Consider the following 27920-nt stretch of genomic DNA (forward strand, 5'->3'; position numbering starts at 1 on the left):
AAAGCTGTTCATGTAACTGAAAATTGTTATCAAATTAGCTATATCTAAAAATGGAGACTCTAAAGGGGCTTTGCTGAAGTGGTGGAAAGCTTAAGTAAAACTCATGAATCAGAGAATCAGATCATGTTACCTAAGGCAGGTATAATGGCAAGAGAATAAGGCAAGGTTGGAAAGAAAGCAGTACCAGAGGGGTATCCTCACCAGGTATTGCACTAGGGAAGGGACGTTGGAGGTGGCAATAAAACCGGATCCCACTAGCTCTGAAATGACTTGCTCCATCTTCTCCCCAACACAGAGGGCATAGTACCTGTAGTCTATCTCTCTGCAGGTACTGAAGTTATTCCCTGAGCACCTACCATCCAGCTGTATAACTGCTCCCCTGGGTTTCAATGTACATTTATATGTATATTTACATATGATGTTAAAACGAATGGCACTGCCAAATGCATTGTCTTTCCAGGGCAGCTTCTGCCAGACTTTTTACTCCCTCAGAGCCTCACTGCCAGCACACTTGTCAGTTAAAACATTATTGCCAGCAAAACTTTTAAACACAAACCAAAGACCTGCTGTGGATGGGCTTGGATCAGCCTAAGACATCATTTATCATAATGAGTTTTACCAAGCAAAACAAAAATAGGCTGAAGTGATAGAAGTTTTTATTAGTATGTGAAGAATTTGTATTGGGTCAGTGTAAACTACTTTCTTTTTAATCAGATCCCTGTCAGAGTTATTGCCACAACCTGGTGCATTCAAGTGAGACACAATTGTAAGTGCAGATCAGGTCTTAGATCAGCTTTTCCCACATTTGGGTCATGACCTCATGTGTCTGGTGCAAGTTCCTCTTTACAATTGAATTTCCAACAGGAATTGGACTATTCAACAAAATATTTTCCAGCACAGGACTATGGAAGTGCTGGCAGACACTGCTTGGGGATGCTAATGCATGCCTTCAGCACTTCTGAGCAAAGGGTGTACAAACCTTCAGAAGCACAGCTGTGCAAGGGCTGCAGGGACATTTTGCTTCAAGTATCTGATGTGTTCAGTACCACTTATGACCTCAAAATATGAAAAACCATTATCTGAAGGAGAGGACTGACAGAAAGGAAAAAATCTCAGCAGCCACAGGGAGTCCTAGTTTGAGCTTGCACTAAGGACTTAATGGGATAGCTATCTCTGCTGCTAGCCAGAGGAGAAAATGAGTTTGTTATCCCTGGAATCTTGAGAGGACTGAAGAGTCAAGATCTGGAGGCTGAGCTGGGTTCAGTGAAGTTAACAGAGCTCAGGTTGTGAAGAGCACTACAAATCCTAGAGGACCCCAGCAGCATTCAAGTGGTTTTGATTCTTCCAATATTTCACTTTCCCTGGTGGCTTGGTGTGCCTTTAGATTTTTCAGCAAAAGGACAAGACACAATATCCAGTTGCCAGACCTGCCTGTAAATAGATCACTCCACAAGGAAAGATGTTTCTATCTGAGGATTCAGTTCTATATGCTTCAAATTGCCTCCTCTGATCCTTGTTTTGAATGAGCAGCTCAAGCTTCAAGGCTTTTTGCAAAGGCTTTGATTTATGCTGCTTTTCAGAAACAAAGGAAAACACACAGAGCTCTGGGTGCCAAACACCTTTTAAGTCAGTCGAATATAGCTCACACCACCAGAGAAATAGCATACATTTGTCAAAGAGTACATCAGCTCTGCAGAGGAGCCAGAAGAACAACCCCAAGTCTCCTTATTTGGGACCTGTGCCCAGCAATCAGCCAGTTCACCTTCAGGCCAGTCTTCCCCTCCCCTTCCCTGGTCTATGAGCTTTCCCAGAACACAGGCAACACCTTTACAATGTGAGGAGGAGCAATCCTAGAAAACAAACCCCGCAGCACAGTCACAAACCTCATTACTCACATATTCTTTGATGTCCTTTGATTTCACGGCTTTGTAAGAATAATATGCAGGGTAAAGAGTGCCAAATATAAGCCTGGAAAAAAACAAACAACAAATGGATTAAATTGATTTCCTGTCACAGACAAAGATATTTTTTTCTGTCTGTTAAATGTGTTTCTTGCACCAGTAAAAAGTGCTAGGATTTTATTTAAGCTTGAGTGCACTGAGTAGAGCACAGGAATGATTTTTGCATCACTGAGTTCAGAGAAACTATTGCCAGTGACAGGTATGAAGAGCAGGGATTCAGGTTGACTTTCCTTTAGCAATGCTTTCCTTGTTTGAGTTACATACAAAATAAACCAAACAAAACAGTCCATCATACTTATAAAAGGAAATTCAAAAATTGATTTCAAAATAATCTACTGTGACACCAGGAATGTAGGATTATTGCTTTCAGAGGTAGGACAAAGTGAGAACTTTGTCTAAATTCCCTTCCACTTCTATTTAATGCTCTGAAAAGCTGGCAAAGGATAAAGCAGCATCCAAGTTCTACTGGTGCAAGGGTTTGAATGCCAGCAGTTTATTCTCAGTTAAACCTGCTAAAGGGAACAGCCCTGCACTGTTCCATAAAGTCCATTTGGGCTCAAAGGAGGAGGAATTTGCCTGCCAAGATATGCCAACACAATGAGGCCTAAAAATGCCAGCTTCACTGTTCTTTCAGACACTTTCCTTTCATTTTCAACGGAAAGGGATGCTGTCAGCTTCAAGATTTCATGTAAGAAAGGATCTTAAGTTAAAAATAGCACTGCTGAGAAAAAACTGTTGAGAGTTTTTGGTACTAACTCCTCTGCTGAGCTGCTGCTTCAATGCCATTATTCCAGGCATAAGCATAGGCTTGTCAAAACCACTTTGCCCTGCCCAGGTTTCAGTCAGTTTTATTCAATGCAGTAGGATGATGCTGCAAAATCTGAATTTAATAGATTGCAGGGGAATGTTTATTAGCTTGCAACCACTTTCCACTGGAGCTTTTGCTTTACATTCACACAGCTGTTTCTGCTGCTCTTGGGAATAGAAATTATGAGTGTTTCAGTCCCTAATTGTGAAGTCACATGGACCTGCAGCCTCTTTTCCATCCTGCCAGTAGCAATTGTGTGAACAGTTGAGTCCATTAGGTGCATGAGACATTAAAAGTGAAGCCCCTGGGATATGGTGCAGCATCGCACTTCCCGGAGCTCAAGAAGGTATTTGTGAAAAACACGGGGTGAGCCAGTACACATCTTCATTTCCAAAGCAGTGACCAAAGACAATTTGCCTGCTATTCATCGTGCTTACTGTAGCACAGCTTAGCAAAACCTGAAGCACAATGCAGACTTCAGAAAAGCAGCTACTGAGTGAGGAGGTTCGGTATTTTACAGTCTTCACACTGGCTTCTAAAAGCTTTGCTGAAAATAGTCAGCTCTGAATCTATTTCACCCACAGGGGCTGTGCTATATGCAGGGATTACATACAAATGCCCAAAAAGATTCTGGGAAAGCAAATATGGTTTTGTCCCTTGTAGTATCTTAACAAACAGCAACACCAGTTAAGACAAGGAAGAACACACAGACAATAGCTTGATCCAGTTCTCACTGAAGCTAATAACAAAAATACTCTCTGAGTTCAATGGTAGCAGGAACCTAATCCAAAGAAGTTCGAACTCATGAAAGGCAAACAGCTCCACAATATTCAGAAACTAACAGCCAAGCCCATGAATAACATTGTTGGCTCTACTTGTAAAAAGTAGCACATTTCTGCCCTTCCTTGTTGGCCTGGGCCAGCTGCTATCTCACGCTTTTATTTCCTGCAAAAAAAAACACTTCATGATTGATACTCATTTCCTCAGTTTGTGCTGGTAGCAGAAAGTAAGTGGATCCTGAAGCAGCAAAGAGTTTAGAGCATCACTAGAAAAGAATTAGTTGTAGACAATAAACACTTAAAAATTCCTGTGAGGGAAGGAAATGGTGCAATACTTTTGCATACGCAGAGCAAGGGACAGTTAATAAGGTGATGTGCTCTCCCTAAATTGGAGATGGAGAGTTTCTCTGGTTTGCCTTGCAGCCTGCTGTGTGCATATATGGACAGTTATTACTGCTATGGTTTACTCGACTGAAAATTGCTTTAAGGAATGTTGGATCCCAGTCTTGCCATTGCTGTAGCTTATTATGTGGCTTGGAGTCACTTAACTTCTGGGTACATCCCATAAACAAGACAAAAGGCATGCAGACATTTCTGTAAAGCATATTCAAGGTTTTGGAGACAAACATTTGCACACGGGCATATTCCAGTCTGCATTGGGCTTTGGATCAGGCCTGAACACAATTGATTCAATTCAAACGTACATGTCATTCCTCTGTCTCTTCCCTCAATTCCTCTCCCCTGCTGAAGACTGTATATACTTCTCTCTTCCCCCTCATCCAAGCTTCCTGTATAATTCATTGTTAATTCCTGCCTTCCTTTATCCCTATGCTCAGACTGATGCCGAATCACTCCTTCTGCACACTATACACAAAATCAAGGCTGATTCTTTGTCACTGTGCCCAAGTCAACAAGTCATTCTTTGCTCAAGCCTCCTCTCCAGCCTCCTACCCCATCTGGAAGCACCCACATTTAAACCTCTCCTGCTGCCTCTCACACACACAGGCCTACCAGCCTGAAGTAATATCCTTACATTTACATCCCAGTGCATGAAAAACATTGTTCTTAACTACTGTTTGTTTATTCTTTTATCACATCCCACCTCAGTCCTTCCTCTCATTTAGTGACTTACTCTTGCATGTCTTCTTCAACATCCTGGAGCTCCTGTGCTCCTTTTTCCTCCATTGCCCATGGCCTCTAAACCAAGCTGTTCCCTGATAGCCCACAGTTTGAGGGGCAGCAGCCCAAACCACACAAATTCCAAACACGCCATTCCCCAGTTTCTCCTCATCTGCAATACTCTAGTTCTACTTGATGTTCTCTGAACCACATCACAGGAACTTCAGCTTTCCCCACACATCTCCAAAAATCACAGCACAGACCCTCAGTTCCTTCCCACAGCTGCCAGATGATGACTCCTTTGGTGGTACATGCGTTGCTGCCTCGCTAGTACCTGCCAGCTGGCAAGCTAAATCAACAGTCTACCTAAGGAGTTAACACTGCAGCTTTTGTCTCATCGCAGTGTCCACCAGGAGATAATCTCACATCCAGCAGTTAATTCTTATGAATAATGAGAAAGGTAATATTTGAGACCTCTCTGACCCATCTGACTTGGCCACAATTACTTTGTAGATCAAAAAGTTAGCAGCAGTGGAAAAACAGACTGCTTAACACTCATTTCCTTAGGAAACCAGGCTCCAAATACAGTCAACCCACTCCCCACCCATTTCCATCTTTCAGAGCTTCTTTGAATGAGCCGTGTACCCTGGAAAGCCTTGGCTCTCTTACCCTCTGCAAAAGCAACAGCAGACATCCTGATCAGCAAACCAAGGACATACAGAGCTTGATGTAGTAGCTGCTCCATTTAAAGCTACAGCGATGTGTACTGCCTGAGCTAAAACAAACATAAACCCTCAGTATACAGAGAAAGGCAAGAAAGTATTGACATTCATCAGTGAGTCACTGAGTTAGGGAAAACTCACTTGTAGCACTAAACAAATAACCACAATAGTCTAACAATTCTTACACTGCTCCATGCTGGAGATCTACATCAATTACAATTACCTTGAAAAAGGACAAACCAGCAGCTGTAAAGAAATCACTGAAGAGTCAACTAATTGTGCAACAGGAGGCAAAAATCTAAGTAAAAGGTTAGTCTGCCTAAAGAATAGGATAAGGATTAATGCTGAAAATCTTATAATCCTATTAGGCACATCAGCAGCAGCAATCCCCAGTCTGGGCCTGTACGTGAACTTCTGGTCATTCTCCACCAGAAAGAACACGGCAGAGGCAGACAGGGGAAGGAGAAGGACAAGGAAAGCATGTGGAAGCACAAGGGAAACATCCAGAGGAGCAACTGTCAATGCTGCAATTGTTTCTTTGGCAGCAGACACAAAGAACTGAGGTTATTTGCTTCTACTCCTGATGCAGTGTAAGGGGATGTTCAGCTGAATCAAGACAAAGTCAAAAAGGAGGAGAGAAATCCATTCTATCACCACGAGTTAACCTGTGGAATTGAATAACTATTCATATAATTACATTACACAGGATTTGGGGCTTGGTTTTCATTATACAAATATTCCCTCCTTGTGGGGTTTCTCGTTATACTGAACTGTTGGTTCCTCTTTAGTAATCTCTATCCAGTGGAGCAGCTGCACCATCACCAAACCTCCTTCTGTCTCCACTTACAGTAGAGCTACAGCCAGCCCTGGCTATTACATCCTTCTATTCCTTCTCTGATCTTCTAGCACAGGAATCTGACCATTGCAAAGCACAAGCTAACCCAGGTGTGACAATACTGCTAATAGTATCTAGGTAATAGCCTGGGGATCAGCATCAGAGCTGCTAGCAGGACCTGGAGGGCCCCACAGAATATCCTGAGTTCTAATGATTTGGTGGTGCTATTTTCCTCATAAACAGCCTGCTCCTAAAGCCATTTACCTGTATAATTATCTCTCAGGTTCCTTAGAGCAGCCACTGAAATAAATGGAAAGACTCTCAGCAGTTCTCAGAAGCAGTGGCCAGGACTCAGGTTATCTCCAGAAATGCCTGCATATCCATTCTCTTGAGTATTTTTAACCATGCAGGTAATTTTCTGCATGGTAACTTAGTGTTACAAATATACCAGCATTGTGCCGTCCACATCCCAAGCCATCCAAGTTTTGCTCATCCAGTTACCATGCCACCAGCAGTGTTTGGGCTGCCCAAACATTTAGAACGTTGTACTACTATGACACAAATAGAACAGCCCTTATTTTGCTCATAAATAACTACTGTTTCCATATCATTGTCACACAGCAGCCAAGATGGGAAACTTCTGCTCAAACACAGGGATGGACACATTTAGGAAGCACTGCAATATTTTCTCTTTCCTCAACATGTTCACTGGCTACTGCGTGCTTTTTACACACAGAGCAGCAGCTGAGCTGTCACCCTGCCAACATTCCTTGCTGAAACCACCAAGAAGGGTGTCAATAGGTTTGCATTTCTTATTATCAGTCCTAATTAATGTTCACACAGTGCCACAGATTAAAAATAAACGGCACTGCTTTCCCACCAAAGGTTCCCAGTTAAAATCCAACAGCTGGGGATGGGAAAATAAGCAGCACACAAGGTCAGAGAAAGGCTTAATGTGAGCCCCTTTTGACAGGCCAAATGTCTGATATCCAAGAAGGGACTGGGGTGGAGGAAGCACCAACTGCAGAGGAGGAGTCTTCAGGCTGGTATCCCCTGAGAGATGGCTCCTGCAGATTCTTTGTGGTCACTGTGCAGAAGTCCTGCATGATGGCTCCTGGGCAGTCAGGAACCTGCCTGTTCATCCCCTACACTGCGATACTCATCGATGTCATGCCAGCCTCATCCCTTGATACTCTGTGAGGATATCACATGCACACAGTGGCACCCATCCCCCAGTAAAGTGCTGGGCCCTGACACCCCTGAGACAAGCAGCCTCACTTCAAACCCCATTTGCAACTGAAATGAAACATCCTCGCAGGGGTGGTTCAGTGCTGCTGAGGACAACCAAGCAGCTGCACCCATGTCACTCAGCCAGTCTTGCTCCACAGGTATTAACAAGATGTAAAGCTCCACTTGAACAGCCACCCAGCACATCCTGCTTAGCTCTGCTGCTGAGATCTTGTCCTCATGAGCCCTTTGGAAGCACCATGCACATCCACAGTGGCACTGAGAAAAGAGGGCAGGCTCAGGAGAACTCTGTGTCTAACATAAAGACGCTCTGCTTTCTGTTCAGACCCACCTCTGACTTCTCAGCCAGGCTACTATAGAAGCAAATTACAAATTTCAGCTTGGCTACTGTAATCTAGAGGCTGGTGAAACTTAATTGCCCCTCTTGGTGTAACTGCGAGGTTAAGAGACGTGCGACTGTCCTTCCAGGAGAAATAGCAAGAGCAAGGGCTGGCCTTCATGCTTCCAACTTAAACAGTCCTCCTGAAGCAGCATGTACTCCTCTCCAGTTGACACCACTTTTTTTTTCCCCCTCAGCCAGGGCACTCCTCACATGGGAGCTGGAGGATGGCCAGGCACAAACAGGCAAAGGGGGACAGGTGGAGGAAGTGGCCTCAGCCAGCCTGAAGCTATCACACATTTACTCACATTGAGATCCTACATCCAGACTTTTCCCTGCTTCTTGTTACAGGCAGAAGATAGAAAAGCTAACATAACGATACTGCTGATGGAAAAACCTTGTAAAGTATTAGGATGCTTAAAATAATGCACCTGATGACTACTAAAAGCTGACATTCCTACTACAACTAGCAGCAGTGAAGGGTCTCATGGGGTTGACATTTACACCGACACCCCATAGTATCATTTTTAAAGCCCAACCAAAGTTAAGCAGGTGTTTCACTCTTCATGGAGTTAATGTTCCAGCCTGTTTTCAAACTGAACTGCTCCAGTTTACACACATGCTAATGCTTCAAGTTTTCTTTACAGCCCTTCAGAACAGAGAAGGCCTGAGTAGCTGCTACAAAAATACCCCATGGCTCTGCAGCTATTTTAGGAAGCAAATGTATTTATTGCAGGTAGATGACTTACTAAGCTGGTCTGTTCTGCTTCATGCTGCTTTGAGTGGAGCTGGGCTGCTGAGGAGCAAGGGGAATCTGTTTACCCTCAAGGCGATGTTTTAAAGGAAGGGTCTGCATGGAGAGCGTGTAGGACTGGTGTGGGGCCCCAAACCACAGATGAGAAGCTGGGGGTCAATAGGAACACTGCCTCTGGCACACAGCACTAGGCTCCAAGCAGCTGCCTGCAAGAGATAGTGTTTCGTGGGCCTCATGGGCATTTGCGCTGTCCCTGCTCCTCCCCTCTCTGTGCTTTGGCTCAGTGAGACGGCAGCAGAAAGCAGACCACAGCACTGATCTTTCTCCCAGCACTGGCACAACCCCACTGCTTCATTCATCCCCTTTCGGGAGAGAAGAAACAGTTCATCAAAGGGTGACACTGAGGGGAATAAAATCTGTGCCTTTTAAAGAAGAAAACATTCTCTGCTATGTGATGGGGTCAGATCTTCACCCAGCTTCACTGCTCCAAAAAGGCAGGGCTTCGCATCTGTGTGCCCCTGATGTTTTCTCTATCCAGTACTGACCGTGTAGTTCCTGCTTTGAGAGCTCTTGTCTTTTTCCAAGTCAAACAAATGGCAATTTGAAAACTAAATGGTATGTTTTAGATGGGAAAAGCTGCTTTTCCTGACTCGGGAGAGGGGGATGTTTATGTGGAAAAAGGCTTTTTTAGAAGCACTGACATTATATTCCAGAGATGACAGATGGTCTAAAAATCTGTATTGTGAGCCTACAGATTTATGGGAGGTTCATGATACAAAAAAGAACAGAAAGAGACATATAACCTAACCAAAGTAATTTCTAGGCTAAAACAAAAAAGGTCTAAAATATGGATTGCCTGTCAACAAAGAAGTTCTGCAGCATTTTCACACAAAACCACAAAGATCACGCTGCAAATATTATTTTAGAGCTATTTTAACTGATGCTATGTGAATCAGCTTTTCAGAAGCATGCACACTGACAGAAATCCCAATTCAGAATGTCATTCCATATTCTGTGTATCCAAAAACTCAGTTCAAGTTATGAAGTTTTTCACCATCAGACCACAAGTAGCTACTATTGATGAGGAGGTAGTGGGAAACACAAAAGCTCCTTTTTGTCTATTCCTAACTCAAAGGCAGCTTTAGACTTCCAGTGTTGTACTCATGGGACAGAAAATGGGAATAAAAGATTAAAGGAAACTATAATTCATCAAAATCAATTGCAACATGATTTCCTTAGAGTAACGTTACTTCAGCTTCCCAGGGACAGAATATTCCTAGAAGTGCTTAACTATGTGCAAAGAATATTTTAGCTCACTGATGTAATTTGTAAAATTGAATCAAAAGTCCTATTTGGCCCAAATATTCAGCTAAAGCCATGAAAAAACATTGACTTCCCATGGGTTATCAATGGTTCAACCCATTGAAACAAATGGAGCAATTCCAAGGCTGCTCTGAGTAGCACCAGGTCGCAGAGATCTCCACAAGCTCTTGCAGGAGGAGGGAAGCCCTGGTTAGATCTCTACACTAGCCAAGAAGAGCAGTTTGGTGCAAGAACAGGTATCAGGCATGGCCATGGCCAGCTTGGTGCAAAACATCCTGAGGAGAAAAATCCTACTGCTGTTTGGACATTTCTATAAATATGCTAGTAAAATAACAATAAACAGCACAACTCCTTCTGTCACTAGCTTACCTTAACTTCTCACACCCCTGAGGGCTCTAGAGAAACTAGAAGACCTGGAGAAACTAGAAGATGGAGCTTAGAGTGACCAGCCACATTGTAAACACGTGGAACCCAACTCAGTCATAAAGTCTGTGTTCCAGAACTGGTATCTAACTCCTAAGTAAGTAAAAAAAACCAAAACCACCAACCCCACACCCACCTCTGAAACATCTGTTCTCATTTGGATAACAGATTTCAAAGAAAGATTTCAAAGTGCAGTATCAATATGAGTGCCCTGAGTATCAAAGCTGAATGTACTTCCATTGAGTTTTTATCATTCCTATTTCATGAGTGGTTTATGTCTATTTTAAATAAGGACAGTGAAACTCACTTGAAATTATAGTGGAAGTTCATGTCAGAAACATGAACAGTACTCAGTTTTCAAGGCCAGTTTTAAAGCAATAGTGTAGGAAAACTAAGGCAAGATGATTCTACAGGTAACTTCAGGCTATTGAGACCATCTTAATGCTTTCGTTGGGACGGGTATCAGAACACCACATGCTATATATAACAGCCGTGACATTGCAGGGAGTTCACGGGCCATGCAAACCACATTCCCCTTTATGGCCCACCGACACAGACTGCTATTTCTTCTGGGTACTGTAACAAGGGTGAGGGAGGGGATGGGCACCTGCTTCTTCAATGGGACCTGCATAGTTTTTTTAAAGAACTAGAGAAAGGAGAATGAGACACTGTCATATAGCTTGAAAAAGACAGACTTTTAGTCTTTCCTCATATGCATTTGACAAGGATTTTGAGTGTGAATTTAATAGAGTTCTTCCCTCCAGGGTTTCTTTGCATTTCATTCATCTTTTTTAATCCCTCCATTTTATGTTGCTAGTAACAGCACCTTAATGAAACACATGGCATGACTGAGATAAACAAGGAAGGAGAGATTTCCAGCTGGAGCTAAACTGATACAGACCAGCCTCCAGTGTAACCTAGACATAAAGGAGAGGAAATCAGAAGGAAATAAACCTCTGTACTAAAGCCATGGATCCCTAATGAATGATCCATCTGAGCTTCTGGCTACACCTTTGAATTCAGCTTCACCTCCCAGTAAATTACTTGTCTCTACTAAAATCGATCAGAAGAAAAGTGACCACTTAGTGCTTAATCCCAAATCACAGTGTTAGAAGTGATTAAAAACCACACAGGTAGGGGAGCCTAAATAATACCCTGACTGGCACTTCTCTAGGGCTGTCCCGGGACAGCACCAGACCCATGAGGGTGCCATCTGTCACAATGAGTTTATGGAAGAGGCTTTCTGGAACACCTTAGAGACTGGGGGTGGGAGTACCTACAAGGCTATGACACTCATAATGGGATGTGTGGGCAGATGTCTTGGGCTCACACATAAAATGAAGTGCATACCAACACGACAGTACAGTGGCACCCTGTTTATTCCTGTTTCATATCTTGCTCCTTCACATACTAGTCTGCAACAGTCAGGATGTAAAATAACTACTGAATCTCCTGAAGAACACAGGGGACAGCTGATGCTTCAGCTTCTGGGCTACCAAGGAGCTTCATCAATAATGTTGACTGAAGAGTAAAAGAATTCCATTCAAGGTTGACTCTGGAGGAACCAGACTCAGCTGGCATCTAAGGAGCAGCACCAATCCTCTGCCAGATGTAAACCGTCAGCCTGTTTTCTTCCATAGCAACAAACAGCAGCTTAGCTATTAAAAAAGACCATCAATACTAAACCAAACCATTGTAAAAGCCTTTCTTCCCCACTCTTTCCCATTTGAGAAGAGAAAGAGCAAAACCCATGTGACAGATACCATTTAGTGTGCTACTGGAAACTGTTCAAGTGAAAGAAAGCAAATGTAATGTATGAAATGGAAATGTGCCCTTTAGACTAGACTCACAGAGTCATTTAGGTTGAAAGAGAGCTCTGTAAGTCTTCAATCCAAATCAGGACCACCTTCAATTTTACACCAGGTTGCTTCAGGCCCTGTCTGGTCACATTTTCACTATCTCCAGCTCTGGATGCCTGTTCTAATGTTTTCTTACCCTTGCTTTGAAAAGTTTTTTCTTTATATCTAAACAGAACTTCCTTTGCTGCAACTGGTTTCCATTGACTCTCACCTTCTCGCTGTCCACCTCCACAACAAGCCCATCTTCCTCTGTGACAATCATGTTTTTGAAGACTGCAATAAAATCTCCCCTTCCCCATCTCTTGTTCAGACTGAACAAACTCAGTCCACTCACCTTTCCTGGCACACCACATGCTCTAGTCCCTTTCCACTGCACTCACTGTGCTTTGTCAGTACTCTCCTCATACTAGGGAGATACATCTGCCACAGAGAGGAATAATCACTTTCCTCAACCTGCTGGCTATCCCTCTTACTAAATCAATCCTGTATCAAGATCTAAAAGAGAACACCATATTATCATCAGAGGTGCAGAAGAGACAGAGACTCACTCCCTGAATGATGAGACTTTTCCTTGTTGCTTGAAGAACCTTCTTGCTCAGACATCCCACAGCCTTTCCTTTGCAGGTGGTGCTGTCCCCACAGAGCTGAGCTGGGGTCATGGTATGGCAATAATAGGTGTCACCCTACAGTAAGACTCTGAAAATGCTCTTTTTAGACTACTCCAAATGAGCTATATTGCAGTAGCACAAACCTCACAAAACCTGGCTGCCAAGGGAAGCATGTGAAGAACAGCACCACACTGGGACTTAACAGGGACCAGGCTGACATTAGCAAAGAGCTTTAAAAAAAAGAGGTAAGGGAGATTAAATGAATATTCACAAATATAAATGCCTTGATTTTCTTGTTCAGCCATGGTGAGCTAGAAGAACAGTTAGATTTGCCTTATCTCTATAGCCACATATTCACAGTAGAAGGCTTTGTGTTATTAACTGTGCAGTGTCACCACAAAATATAATGGTTTTATGGTAATGCTGTTGCATGATCTGTTCTTACACAAAGCTAATAATAAGGAGGTCATTATCAGCTTATTTACTTCTATGCCAAACACCACAACCCATGGTGTGTAGCTGGTGATAAAACAACAGATCCTTTCCTTTGCAGGAGCTGGGAACCTCACAGAGAAAGTAAATTACCCATACACGTGACTAACAGTCATGGTATGATCATTTGAATGAGGCCACAACACCCAGCAAAGCCTTCATTGAGATAAAATTTGGGCTTCCATAAATGACAATATCCACTGCAGTCCCTAAACTCATCCTTTGAAGTTGGAGCAATGTATTTTCAGGTTAAATGAAGAAAGATTAAATTGAACTGCTTTTAAGAGTTATATGCAGCACTTTCAAAGAGTTCACCTATGTTAGTAACAGGATAAATGCACACCCCAGGATTCAGGAAGCTTTAATTTCTTTGACCTACTAATTCTAAGAGGCTTTTCAAGACTATAACTTTGTACACACTGGGACCCTAGGCAGAGAAACATCAGCACCTCTCCTACCATCTTCAATTAGTTCTCCCTGAATCTTTGGGAAATAGTTAAGTTCTCATATCCCCATTTCACATAAGTTTCTCACAGGCCTAGATGAGTATTCTGCTGTTAGACATTCCTCATGCAGTACTGACATGCAAAAGCTGCATCTGTTGTGCCTTTTATCTTGCTGGGGTTGGTCGTGATGTTGTCACTGTTTCTGGCTTGGAGCACACAGTGTGGGTGTACTAACATACTCTCAGGACGAGATGCAGTTGCATAGCCTCTAAAATTCCTGCCATTCCCTAAGTAACACTTGCATGTTGCCCAGAACCACAGCCCAAGTTAAAAATGTCTGGCTTGAATACTCTTTGCAGGTGCATGTGACAGATATAACTCATGCAGTTTGCACAGGATTCTAAAGTATCTTTGGTTTTGCTCAACAAAGAGTATCTATGTACAAATGAACACATCAAGACAGAAATACTGGAATTGAGACACATTTTCTCATCACTCAGGGATGCTTTTTACAATGCCAAAACTTTAGAATCTCTTTACATCTATGTAACTTCCCTTACATCATGATTAATCCCACAGTGAATATTCTTCTGCTACAAAAAGACAATTATTTCCCTGCTCCTCCCAAATAGTTTTATCTCATTAAGTATATCCAGGTTTTGTATTTCTTGACCAACATCCAATTTCTTCATGTAATTTCTGCTGTTTCTCTATCTTACCATAGCTTCTTGCTGAAGCTTAATAGGCTAAACACTTTCCTTTTGCACCTAGGTCTCTAGATTTCAGTCCCTGTAGTACTTCAGTAAGTAAATTTTGGGTCTTGAACTAAAAATAAGACAGAGGAAGGCGTTTCTTTTAGCTTCCACCAATTTTCATAGCACTACTGCTATCCACAGAATCAGAAGATTGTTTAGGTTGGAAAAGACCTTTAAGGCCATCAAGTCCAGCTGTTCCCCCAGCACTGCCCACAGCCCCATAGCTATAGAGCTTTTAAATTCCTCCACGGATGGTGACTGCCACTTTCCCCTGCAGCCTGTGCCAGGGCTTGACAACCCTTTCAGGGAAGAATTTTTCCCAATATCCAACCTAAACTCCTCTGGTGCAACTTAAGGCCATTTTCTCTTGTCCTGTTGCTTGAAGTTTGGGAGAACAGACCGTCCTCCACCTCACCACAACCTCTTTTCAGGAAGTCGTGGAGAGTGAGCAGGTCTCCCCTCAGCCTGCTCTTCTTCAGACTAAACACCCTCAGCCACTCCTTATTGGACTTGTACTCTAGACATTCACCTGCATTATAGTTTTTAACAACCAGCTATTACCTAAAGTGCAGGAGAGACTTAATAACAAGGACAGGAATCTATTGAAGCATCCCATGGCACAGCATTTCATACTGATTTTGGATAGAGAGATTGCTTGGGTAAAAACCTTTTGAGAAGCCTAACACAATGAACATCTGCAGGTTCCATTGACCATGACGGAAAATAAATGGTTTTCACTGCTGGAAATCAGCAGCTTGGTCACTGCCCAGATAGAGCCAATGTGAGATCTGGAAACAGGAGTTGCAATTTCCAGGCTACACTTCTGTGAGAGCCTTATTACCTTTGTCATTACACTTAGATGATCTCACTCTGAGCACAGCTTAGTATTGCAGTACTGCCAACTTTCACATTTGTTCATTTAATCTCATCAGGTGATTTCTTGGAGGTGATTATAGGAACATCTCTGAAAGAAATTCTCAGACTTAATGGTTTCTCAGAAAAGCACATGCAAACAATCTTGCAGGTTCAGAGTACAAATCAAAGGACCTGATGAACAGATATATATATGGACATACTGTAAAAGTCGGGATTTTAAATGCAGTGTCACAATTTGGTGAAGAGGTGAAGGGGCTTGATTCAGGATTTTTTAATGCCTCCAGACAACAGTACTGGTATCCAGATACTCAATCTTCATTCTGACAGAAGATGACACGCTCCCATTTGCATTCATTTTGATCTCTCTCAGACTGCTCATATCTTTCTGAATTTCAGGCTTTGCCTGAGAGCGTTAGAGACTAAAAGAGATAAGCCATGCCTGTCTCTTCTACTCTGTATTTCCCCAAGCACAAATGCATTCAGATCAGGGCCCATGACACAGGCATAGCTCCATTCATACACCATGAGGAATATCTCTTTGTTTCAGGCTTAGATGAAAAGCCAAGGCATTGTACAACTGGGAATGGTAAAGGCTTTGCCTCTTTTATCTCTTTCAGCTTAGTGACTTTACCTCTTTTCCCTTCTCACCTTCTCTTACACTCATATACCTCACAGGTGGCAGCCATTCAAAATATAAACTGAGGTTTAGGAGCCAGATGGAGACTTCACAGAAATAACTTTAGAGGACAGCAAAGGGAAAGATAGTCAATGCTTCCAAGCCCGTTACAGAGATTTGTAAGCAAACAGCTGCTGGAGGAGGCAGGCTGTACTTTTTGTGGGAACGCCCACACTGCCTGCTATCTTATGTATGCTCTTCTATCACTTCTTATTCATTATAATACTGCTGGTTTAAATGCCACAGTCCAGTATTTGTTCTCCTTCCCAGGCAAGAAGATTCACAAAGAAGGATGACAGCATTGCAAGTGCCACTCTCCAGAAACAAAGCATTTCTGTTTTGAAATTAAATGGTTAATTGTTTCAAACACAACATGTAGCTGTATAAAATGTGCCTTGAGAACTGGATCTTCATGGACTTAAGTTGTTTATGGACTGACTGCGCAGAGGGAGGTTTCTTGGTTTCAGAAATATACCTGAAACACAACAGTGTTTGAACAGGCATCTGATTTGTTACAGCCAAGTATCTGCAAACCTCAGCAGAATAAAAATTGAAAAAGAATGCTGAGCTATTCCAGTGGCTGTACAGCACATCAGAGTGCAAAAACCTCAGGACACACTATAGCAAAGAGAGGAAAAATATCAAACCTATAAGCAAATCTTCAAGGTTTACCACAAGCCAGGACCGGGAATTTTTGTGGTAGTTCTTGGTAAAATCTGGCAATGTACCTCCTAGTCTATTTCCATTGATAAAACAGAGAAGCTGCAATTATTCCAGATATTGACTGACTGTTTTTATCTCATATACTAATGTTTTGTTTGTTAGAGGGTTACTCTGTTAAATTTCATGTTTCGTGTTTGGATGATCACTTTTCATTTCACAAGAATTCTGTAACTCTGATGATGTACCTGTAAGGCTTTTTTGAGCACATAAAATGACACACTTATTTGACTGCTAGATAAGAGAAGAGTTGATGCAATTCCTGTTGGACTTAAGAATCTCCAAATCTAAGTGAAAGTGTGGTTACTCAATTATCTCAATTTTCCAGATGCGAGACCATCATTACAAATTCCCATCTAATAGTCAGCTGTAACATAACATGCCATATACAAGGATTTCTAAATGCTGTCCAAATACTGATGAAACAAGCTTTATCTAATAATGCTCTGAGATGGGGGACTGTTAACACAGGCAGTAGAACACAGACATGCTAGTAAGCCTGTTCCAAATTATCACAATAGTCTATGTTACAGGTTCATGACAGTTATAGCTATACACATGTAAGGATATGGATCTATCTATAAGAGAGAGATAATACCCTGAGAAAGGATCATTAGATCACAGTTTCTCCCTAAATCATTAGGGTCATCAGGGAATTGGTTTGACTGATTGCATTCTGACAGCTAGGAAAAGAGGTTAGCGCATGAGAAAATTCTTACAACCTTCATGCAGGAAAATATTTGCCCTTATTTTACTGTCTGTATGTTTAAGGTATCTGTTTTAAGTAACAGCTTCCTCTCTGCATTTAATCCTGCAAGAAAGATTCTTTCTGTATATAGGACAGCACAGTGTGTTGCCATGGAAATTATTATGATCTACTCACATTCAACAAATCCCGTTTTATGGGGTATATTCCCCAGAGTATCTCAATTCAATTATTAATGTTCTTCCTGAACAGCAACATCTTTCTGTTTTGACCAAAATTCTTACAAGCAGAGCAAAAACAAACCTGGAAAGTTAAATCCTTTGTTCAGTTGCAAAACAGGTGCACTTAAGGCAGGAAAGATCCAAAGAGCCTCCATACTGCCCTGCCAGTGTGCTTCAAGTCAGAACTAGATGGATCATCTGGAAGGCAGAAAGTCTCATCCAGTGACTTTGTCCATTATGCCCTCGGCCTCTCTACTGTGATTTCCAGGGAAAACACCTGCGAGGACAGAGGGGCTGTTTGCAGAGGGACATGTTCAGTTAAATCTAGACACTGATCATCAATTCATTTCCATGTAGTTAGTGACCAGTCTTGTGCTCGTTCTCCATCCGTGCAAGCCCGGTGAAACCACTCAGTCTTTTATCATTAAATATATCTGGAGGTATTCAAGACGCGCCTGGACAAGTTCCTCTGTGACCTGATCTAAGTAGACCTACTTCAGCAGAGGGGTTGGACTAGATGATCTCTAAAGGTTCCTTCCAACCCCTACCATTCTGTGATTCTATGATATCACTAAATCCAAAGCCTTTTAGCCTCAGGGCAGCTCCAGCATCTATCTTTCTCCTTACAGTGTCACCGTGAATTCCGCAGGTAGATTTTAGGAGCTAGATGGTGTTATGCAGGATGATCTAACACTGGGAATAGATTCTCACAGGTCACATAATACAGGAAGCTCATAGGTCTCAGTTTAGATATACACAGACACATGTTTTCCCAAGTTTCCAGCAGGACAAGCAGAACTCTTCCATGAGCAGGATGAGGCTAAAGAATCCTGAATTGCTCATCCATAAAAAGTCTCAAGGCAGAGCACAGTCCAGAGCAGCCCTGCAGGAACTGCTCAAGGCAGAACAGCAACCTGATCACTATGGCTGTTTATGTGACCTGCAGCCTGGGTAAGCTGCTCTCCCCACATCCTTACAGCAATTGCACTGAAGACATCAAGACAAAGGCAGTCATGAAACATCATGATGACAGGAGAAGGTTGTCTTCCTGTGATTGCTCTGCTCTAGTCTTGACTAGATGATTCCCATCTAGCTTCCCTAAAAGAGTATTCCTCATGAAATGCCATCTATGGTTCCTGGTTTCACTCCTCCATCGGTGCTTCTCAGGGACTGACAGTCAGAAGAGCAGTGCCACAAAACAAGGGGGTCTATGCAAAATATCCCACAGCACTCTGAACCTTTGGCTACTGGCTTGTAAATCTGAGCTCAAAGTTCATAGTTACACTGTCCCTCCGTTTCTACTCCAGAGACAGAGAGCCTCACACCCACATCAGGGTCTATCATAAGTAAAGCAGAACTGATGGACAGAAATCATAATGAAGCCTGTTTTACAGGTACCACATGAAGAAAGAAGATTAAATAGCTTGCTCTCTTCCCACAGGGAATTTACCAAAAGCCTGGATTCAGTGATGTAACATTCTCATACAAAATCTACAGCACAAGTCTTTCCCTCCTCCCTCATACAAGGCTGGTGATCATTAGTCATAAGCTTTCCTCCAAAACATGAGGCAAGACACGTCTATCAGATTTGGCTTTCCTCTAAAAAACACTTATTTAGAGGCTGGAAACAAGAAATAGAATAAAAGAGCTCAAATGAGCTGCATAAAAGGAAACAACAGTACGGACTCAGCAGAAAAGAAATCCTTCTTGGGCAGAAGCTGCAACTGTTTGTTGATGCTGCCAGCACTGAATTGCTTAGTAGACTCAAAGGCAGGCTACACCAGTTGCCCTGGCATCTCTGGGACTCATCCAAAAAGGCACAAATTTCCAGACATGAGGGGTATTCTTTCTACCTCCTCACAAATAGGTTCTTCAATACTGGTTTTGTTGCCCTGTAAAATTTACCTTTTTGGGAAACAAAAGATTACTCCATGAGAAAGAAGAAGGGAAAGATGGATTGCAACTTTATTGACCAGTTGATTGATTCCTTCTTTGGCATTGGTTGGCTATTTATTAGCAATAGTGCATTAGTAGGAAGCGGCACAGTAAGTAGGTAGCATCTGAAGAAACAAATCTTCACTACGTGTCACATCAGGCCAGCATTCCCAGCTGTCCTCCTGTCACTCCCAAGCCTAAAACTTGACACCTAATCCTTTGCTTCCATATAAATATGTCTCCCTTTTGAAACATAATCCTTGCTCTTCATTTTTACTTACTGTACAACCACCATCTCTCCATCTTCGGTACCATCCCTGACCTTCTTCTGGCTACACAGCAGCTTTTACCAGCCTGCAGGTCACTGCTTTAACACCCACATCAAATTAAAATCCCTTGTCCTTCCTTCTACATCCTGCAAAACACATTTACAGAAAACAAAAAGCAGGGTACCCTACTGAGATGTGCCTGCTCTGAGGTTCATATCAAAAGATGGAGTGGTTTTGTATACAAAGCCTGGGAAAGTACCACTCACACTTCTAGTTCTGGCATTGTTGTTCCAGGTGTGGAGCTGCCTTCCTGGGTCCTGTCTGCAGAACATGACAGTGTATCCTTTTGTCTCAACCCTTCTCTTCAGAAGCACACAAGTCATAGAAAGATAAAACACAGTTTTCATTTTGTCACATCTTCTAGTTCATTTTCACCACTCTGCTCACCATCTGTTTTGCCTGTATTTCAGCAGTTTAAATTAGGAACTCTTCAGAGCAGGAATCTTCTCTTACTACATGTATGTGAAATGCCAAAACAGAACATGAACACTGAACCAGTAATAGTGTCACAAAGAAATTACTGAGGAGCACAGGATCATAAATGATTCACTGAGAAGGGAGAGCTACATTTATTCATCCATTATTTACTTTTATATTACTACAGAACATTACTAGAGAACCAACTAGAGACTAAAGCCCACTGTCTAGGGTGCTGTAACATCACAAATACTAAATGAGACATCCTGCCCAAAAAGTTCACAATCTAAATAGCATAAGAATATGGCAGGATCCTCTGCAAAAAGCAGCATGTGATTAAGTTCAACAGCACAGGTGATTTAAGTGGGATTATACTATGCAAATGTTTTTCTTGCAAAGAGCCCAATTACATAGATGCATCCTTCCAGTGAGCTATTTCATCTCACAAGACCTACCTGAAACCTGCTGAGTGGCCCTGATCAAGTCAAGTGGACAAGCCAACAAAATGAAATCCAGACTCAGATCCTAGCTACCTAGTAAGGACATAGAAGAAACTTTGACACATGCAAAGAGTCTATGGCAATCCAAACTAGCACACACTTCTGCAGCACTCAAGGCTTCACCTACTCTTGTGATTAGTCTGAAAGTTCCCAAGGTACCACCTCTGTCTGCTGAAAGCCTGGAAGCAGAAAGGCAAATGCAGTGCTTAGAACTTGGAAGCTCCTAGAAGTAGGAGGTGTGATTATACACCCCTCTATGTCTTCTTTCTACTGAGCATTTCTTCTTGACCAAACAGCTCTCTATGCAATAAATTCCCTTTAATAGCAGATCCTTAGAGATGGCTGTCTCCCTCTGTGAACTGCAATAAGTGCATGGAAGAGTGTGTCTCAACCTCTCCTAAGGACTGGAACACCTGACCCTTTGAAAGAAACATACAGCTCATTTTATATCCCATTGCTATGTTAGGATAGATGGCAAATCATAAGTCACATAGAATTGGTAAAATGTTGAAATGATACTATCTTACAAAACTATGATTCACAGATATAATTACAAAACTTGTAGCTAAGAAAAATGTTGAAAAAAAATGGTATCACCTGATGAAATCTGTACATAACTGACAACTGCCTGTAGCAAGGTTTCTGTTTTGAAGCTGAAATGTTTTCATGGACTGTCTTACGTTTTGTGGCCTGACAGTCATCTGTGGACCACAGGTTGAGTACCTTGGATCTAAATCTTCCTGCTGGGACTAAGTAACAAATTTTAGGCAGTGTAATGCCTGACACAGTAGCCTAAATTTGGCAGTCTGGCTGTTGCATTCTGCTGTCTGTGACACAAGGGACAGCACTGAGCATCTGAAAGTGAACGGGTCATTATTCATAATATTTAAGCCTTTGGTTGTTTAACTGCTTCAGGTAGTATCTATTTTTTCTACTCCACTCATACCCATCATAAATCCATAAAACAAACCACAAACAGAACGCCCAATTCTCTTGAACAGATCCTCTTTCATTCATTTATTGATGAAGGAGCCTGGAGGAAATACATTACCTGTTACTACAGGTTTTCTGTGGAATACTGGACACATCACTTGATCATCCTGTGCCTCAGCACTCTTGACAGCACAATGGCAGTAAAAATAATTCTGATGACACAATACTTACTAAATTAATGCCTCAAAGTGCTTTAATACAGTGAAATGGAAAGGGTCCCAGCAAAGGCATAATACTCTATTCAGGCAGTTGTCAAGGCCAAGCCTCTTAGCTATATTCAGTAATTTCTAGCTTGGCAAAGTGTCCTTCCTTACCAAATCAGGACTAGCAAACATCTGCGATGTGCATGCAAGAAAATCTTCCCCACTGGGGCTCAGAGCATTCCCAGCACATCTGTGCTTGAGCAGGCAAATCTGGGTCACGGTTGACAAAGCAGCAGCATTTTCTTCTGCAGTGCCATCAGCATGGTCACATTTCACGTGAAGGGCAAAGCAAATGTCACACCTGCACTGGATACTCCTCTGCCAGTTACTGTCACCAACAGGTTTTGCTCTCTCAGCAGCGATGCATGAGGTGGACACCAGGCTGAGCTGGGAGCCACAGAGACTTCTTGCTCTTCATACAAGTGAAAGCAGCAGTGCAAAACTGTAAGATCTGTTTCAGAGAGGTTACACCGCCTTACTGAGTAGAAAATATTTCTTAGCAAGTTCTGGATGTATGGAGGGTGGTCTGCCCTTCCCATTTCCCAGCTTCAGAGTATGTACAAGCAGCTACTGCAAATTCATCCCACAGCCTTAACAGAGAGCTCAAGCCATACTAGGTGCACTGATGTATCCTGATACAGTTTTGCACCGCTTGCTGGTGTTGAGGCCTATGCAGAGCAATAAATACCAGAATGCTTCATATCATCTGCCAGCACCAAGTAAACAATGTAGGCTGTGAAGAAGGACCCTCACACTTGTGGTATATACCAGCTGACAGGCTAAGGCTGACATACCAGTCACCAAAAGCAGGAGGCTGTGCTAAGCTTTCATGAGAACAGCTCTCACCCACTTGAGCAGATTCTGTCTCTCCCTGCCTCTGGTAGAGAGGGTACAAGTTATCCTTCTACCATCATACAGTCTCTGTTACATTCATTCTTTTCTTTTTTTCCCATTTTTTTTTCCCATTCATAAATCTGTTCAGGCTTCCCATATGTATGAAAAACAGAAGGAAGAAAGATATTCCCAGTCTCTCTAAATTGGGAATTCATTACTGATGTAAGCAGTGTCTTTTCATTAAATCAATGTCTGACTCAGTAACGCTATGGATTCCTACCAACTGAGGAGGGAGTGGCCAATCTCACCCACCCTTGCTAAAATGGCATCACAGAAACCAAGAAAGAGAAGGGACAGACTTGCAGTGACAGCTGGAAGAAAGAATTCCTCTGATAAATCCCTAAATCCTTGTTACTTATACCCAGGGAATTCCCAGTGAACATATCCCAGGCCATCACCCTATTTCACATCAAACCATAAGAGATCAGACAGGCCACTGCTAACATTTTGATTTAAAAGAAAATAAATACAGGGAAAAGAAGCATAATTAAGGCTGTAGTTTTTCACCATTAAGAATGTAGTTAACTATTTTATAATGATTATATAAGTAATGCACTTCCAAGCTCCTCATAGCAGGAATTGAAATACCTGAGTCACACAGTATCACCAACTATTGATGACCTGTCTAATCCAGATGCATTTCTACTGACATCTGCCACCTGTGCCAGACTGAAAAGCTGTCAACAGGCAGAGTGATGTGCCTGACTTTCAGAACTGGAGACAAAATTTGGATTTCTGTTCTACATGATACCAAGCACGCACACAAAAAGGATTTCCATGAAAATACAATGGGTTGCATTTATATATCCACCACTTTTAACTTCAAAATGCTTTTAGACAACAGCCTAAAGGAGCAGCAGACCAGTAACCACTTAGGATGGCATTGTAGCTGAACTGGATTGCAATAATGAAGACAGATCCCAAATCCTTCTGCTAGAGTGGCTTCTGCCACTTGAAGCAAAAAACAATCTCTTTCAAAATGAATAGCAATAAACTGTAGATGGAAGGACATGCTCCCGATACCTTCTGGTCTGTCTCAGGGAAGATAAATTCAGCACAGTTCATTACACTTCACAGATGAAGAAACACATACAGGTGTGTTCCAGGATGTCCTTTGAGGTATGATGAATACAAAAGAGGTTGTAACTAACCCAGGAATAATGTTGCTATCCTGTTCTGGATATTCTGAGAGACAAAGTAACACAAAAGTCCAGGATACAACAACTGCAAGTACAGTGACTGCAGACATCCCTTGGTGAAAAGGTTCCCTGTTATCTACTACTATGAGAAAAAGAACATCTTGATTCTGTTCTTGTTGAGGTGAGTGAAAAACTACCTGAACCACAGGGGATGAGAACCGAGCTCTTAAACTTGTACTTGGCTATCTTTTTCCTTTATCTTTTTGTTTCACATTTGTACTGTACAAGTGCAGATCCTGACAATAATAAAGTCTTCAACTTTAACAGACAGCTTTGGCAGTAGAAGATGCTGCTCTGAAGTTTCTCTTCTGGGGGTTACCTGCACACAGCTCTGCAGACAGAAGAGAACAAGGCAGCACTCTGGACCAGCATTCACACAAAGTCTAAGCACTGAAGTTGAAATGATGTAAGAAGATGTGCAGTAAGCTGCCTGACTTCCCACTAAAGTGCATAAGAAAAAGACTTCTCCTTTAGCAACATTTTGGAAATAGAAATTGCCAGAACAGAGATGGTAACAACCCAAGCAGATATAGTGGAAGCAATAAAGCCTCCAAGAGCCACAGGAAAGGTTTTCTTTTTGTTTAAATGCTCTTTCTGTTAGCAGTTATATCAGACATAATCCCCATGGAAATCAGCAGAAGTAGTAAGAGCCTAAAGCAATGTTCACAGTGTGACTAAAACACACCTCTTTCCTCATAATCCTTATCAGGTATTAAGATTTGATGAAAAAATAACTAAATAGGCAGGAGCAGGGGAAAAAAAACCAGCCCAAGCAGATGATTCTACTTAGAGCAAAGCTATATGTACTGATGGATTAACTAATGAGATGTGGAAACCAGATTATAGATTAAATCTTTGTCATGATGCTAATCTGAATACCACTGTACACGGAGAATTCAGCTAACCTGGAATGTGGGCCTCTGCTGTGCTGCATGTGCTGCTGTGTGCACCCCTTGAACGCAGGATCAACTCAGCCAGTTCATTGCAAGGAAGGAGCCTGTAGGAAGCTCACAGTGGTCACCAGCAATTAAACTACTAGCTTGTCCTTGTTTGTCTTCATCTAAAAGTGCAGCAACAAGATCTCCTGTGAAAATCCTTTTCACTTCACAGCAGAAATGATGAATAGAATTGTCTTTTCTTTTCTTAAATAAGAAAATACCATAAGGGCTCAAAAGACCAAACTGTAGTGTAACATTTCCACTGGCAAATCTGCAAGGTGCGCTGCTCCCATACTGGAAGGCTGTTTCATGTTAGGCAGCTCAGAATATCCAGTATTTGAAATGATGGAAGATTATTCTTTTTTTCTTTGTAATATTAGCTCTAGTAAATGGTATTATTATACTCTGCAGAATCTGAGTTTCTTGCTGGGATCATAACAAACCAGGACATTCTCAAAGGATGGATGTGTACTGAGCACCACTGCAAAAAACGTGGTGATGAAGCATGGCTTGCCCCATGTTTCTTTGCAGAATTATTTTTAATTATTAATATGATTACTAATTGATTCAAATTTACACTGTATATTCAAATTTACATTTGCTATTTGAGTATAACAAATAATTGGTATCAGCCTCTACGTAGATTATTTTATACTGTGATATGCTATTTTGATGCATTAAGCTGAAGAGAAGGGGAAGGTTTGGCTTGTATGTTCAGCTAATTGCCTGACTGCAGATGTCATCTGCTCTCTGTCCTGTCCCTATCAGATTTTTACCCAGTCCATGTATCTTAGATGAAATCACCCATGTATATGTGCACGTGCCAAGGCAGGTAAGTTAAACTATCATCTCTGCAGAGACTCTTTGTTCTTGAGGATTAGCAGGCTCACACAGGTTTTTTTTTCAAAGTGGAAATTAGTAGAGAAGAAAGAAAAGCAGTCTTGGACAATATATGTTATATCTCACATTGCTGTCAGAGATATCTGCAAAATTATATTGTCCAAATTAAATAATTCAAATATTTAACATACTTTCCCAGAATGAAGTGCAAACTCAATAATGGCTAGCAACAGCTGCAGCTGAGTCCAGATCATATGCCTTCAGAAGCTCAATTCAACTCTGGAACCCCAAAATCTTCATACCTCACAGCCCCCCAATATCTTAGTGACACAGAGAGATAGCTAAGATCAAAGTGAGTATTCCTTTTGCCTTTTCATCTGATAAGGCAAAAGATGAGACCTTGAAAATGCCTCTCTGGAACTATGCTGATGGTGCAACATCATGGCATGTTTCTTTCAGACAAAGAAAGTGACAGGCCCTTGCAGACCCTCTACAATAACTTAAGAGCACAACAAATGTTCTTCTGAGTCTGCAGCTATATGTACCAGAGAACACTGGAAATGATTCATCCAATCCAGTGTACTAACCTTGACTAGGCACATTTCCAGAAGGGAGACAGATCAGCCATCCTGCTGCCCCACCTTAAGCCTCAACACCCGCTCCCAGAATTTTCCTAGTGGCATCAAAAATACCCTTTTCTCACTGAATCTCTTTTCAGGTGAAGCAGATGAACATATACCTCGAGCTTGGTCCATTTTCCCCTGTTGCCTGGGAAGAATTTCCAGAGAATTTCTACATATATTCCCACCCATGGCATTTCCAGCCATGTAAAAAGCTGTAAGACAAGCGCAGAGAGCCACATGCTTCTCCTTCTAGGCTGACAGGTTAAACTGAAATCGAGTACGTCTTTTGAGAAGGTGGGTGGCAAATCGCAAAAAGGAAAGAAATATCTGCGATTTCTTAAAAAAAAAATCCATAAATTTGAAAGGAGAAGCAGACAGCAGCGGTGGCTGGGAGACCCCACGGCCGCCTCTCCCACGCCCCCTCGCGAGTCCCGGCCCGCCGCGCCGAGCCCCGCTAACAAAGCGCCGCTACCCAAATCCACGTCCATTTTCCCACCCGCTGATGCTCGGTTCCCTTCTCCTGACCCCGAGTCCCTCGATGGCTGAGCAGCAGGCGATGCCAACTGCCCTCCTTCTCCCCCGTCACCTTGCGCCGTACAGCGCGGCAGCATTTCGCCCTCCACCCCTTGGTCATTTTCCCACGCTGGGAAATAACGGTGTAACCCACCTATTTTCTCTTTCATCCACCAACCAGCCGAGTACCCCATCTCTACCGACAACCTGCTCAATTTAGTCACCGCCACCGCGTTATTCATAGCGGCGGCGAACGGGAGCGGGCAGCCGGCACCGCACGGTCACCGAACGGTCACCGCACCCACGCACGGACATGCATAAACACGCGTGCACACGCCGGCCACACGCGTGCAGGTGCCTCCCGGCAGCTACTCACACCACTAGCCTGGAGATGATCCATGAGACCATGGCGCAGCGTGCCGCAGGGCTGGCTCTCCCGGCAAGGGAGGGCTCGCCCCGGCTCCTCGCCCGCCGCCGGCCGCCGCCCGAGTGAGCGGGGCGGGCGGCTCGGCCATCCGGCCCCGCAGCCTCAGCGCAGCCTCACTGGCGGCGCCGCCGGCAGCCAACGCGCAGCCGGGCCCGGCCGCCCACATTGGGCAGGGCCCGCGGCCGCCCCCCGCCGTGCCGGGCGCTGCGGGAGGGGCAGGGGGAAGGAGGAGACCCCGGCGGGAGACCCCCGGGGATAAGGGAAGGTGTTGGGTGTTGAAGGGAGGAGCGGGAGAGGGCGATGGGTGCGCCGACCAGGCAGGGGTGTCTGCTGGGGCGCCGCAGCTGAGCAGAACACGAAGCAAGAAGAGCAAAGCCAAGGTACGGTGGTGATGGGCTT

General features: G+C 42.9%; 1 protein-coding gene across 2 annotated transcripts in view; it reads right to left on the minus strand.

The window, feature by feature from the left end:
* The window catches only part of REEP1 (receptor accessory protein 1), a 63351-nt gene extending 35734 nt beyond the window's left edge, over window positions 1–27617 (minus strand). For both annotated transcript variants that reach the window (XM_061993465.1, XM_061993466.1), the window contains exons 1-2: window positions 27471–27617; window positions 1896–1968 (exon numbers count right to left, since the gene is read on the minus strand). In XM_061993465.1, coding sequence (XP_061849449.1) covers window positions 1896–1968; window positions 27471–27502 — 105 coding nt within the window. In that variant the 5' untranslated portion in view covers window positions 27503–27617. The remainder of the gene's footprint in view (window positions 1–1895; window positions 1969–27470) is intronic.
* Between the last annotated feature and the right edge of the window lie 303 nt (window positions 27618–27920).

The sequence above is a fragment of the Colius striatus genome, chromosome 3, assembly GCF_028858725.1.
Source record: "Colius striatus isolate bColStr4 chromosome 3, bColStr4.1.hap1, whole genome shotgun sequence".
Taxonomy (NCBI): domain Eukaryota; kingdom Metazoa; phylum Chordata; class Aves; order Coliiformes; family Coliidae; genus Colius; species Colius striatus.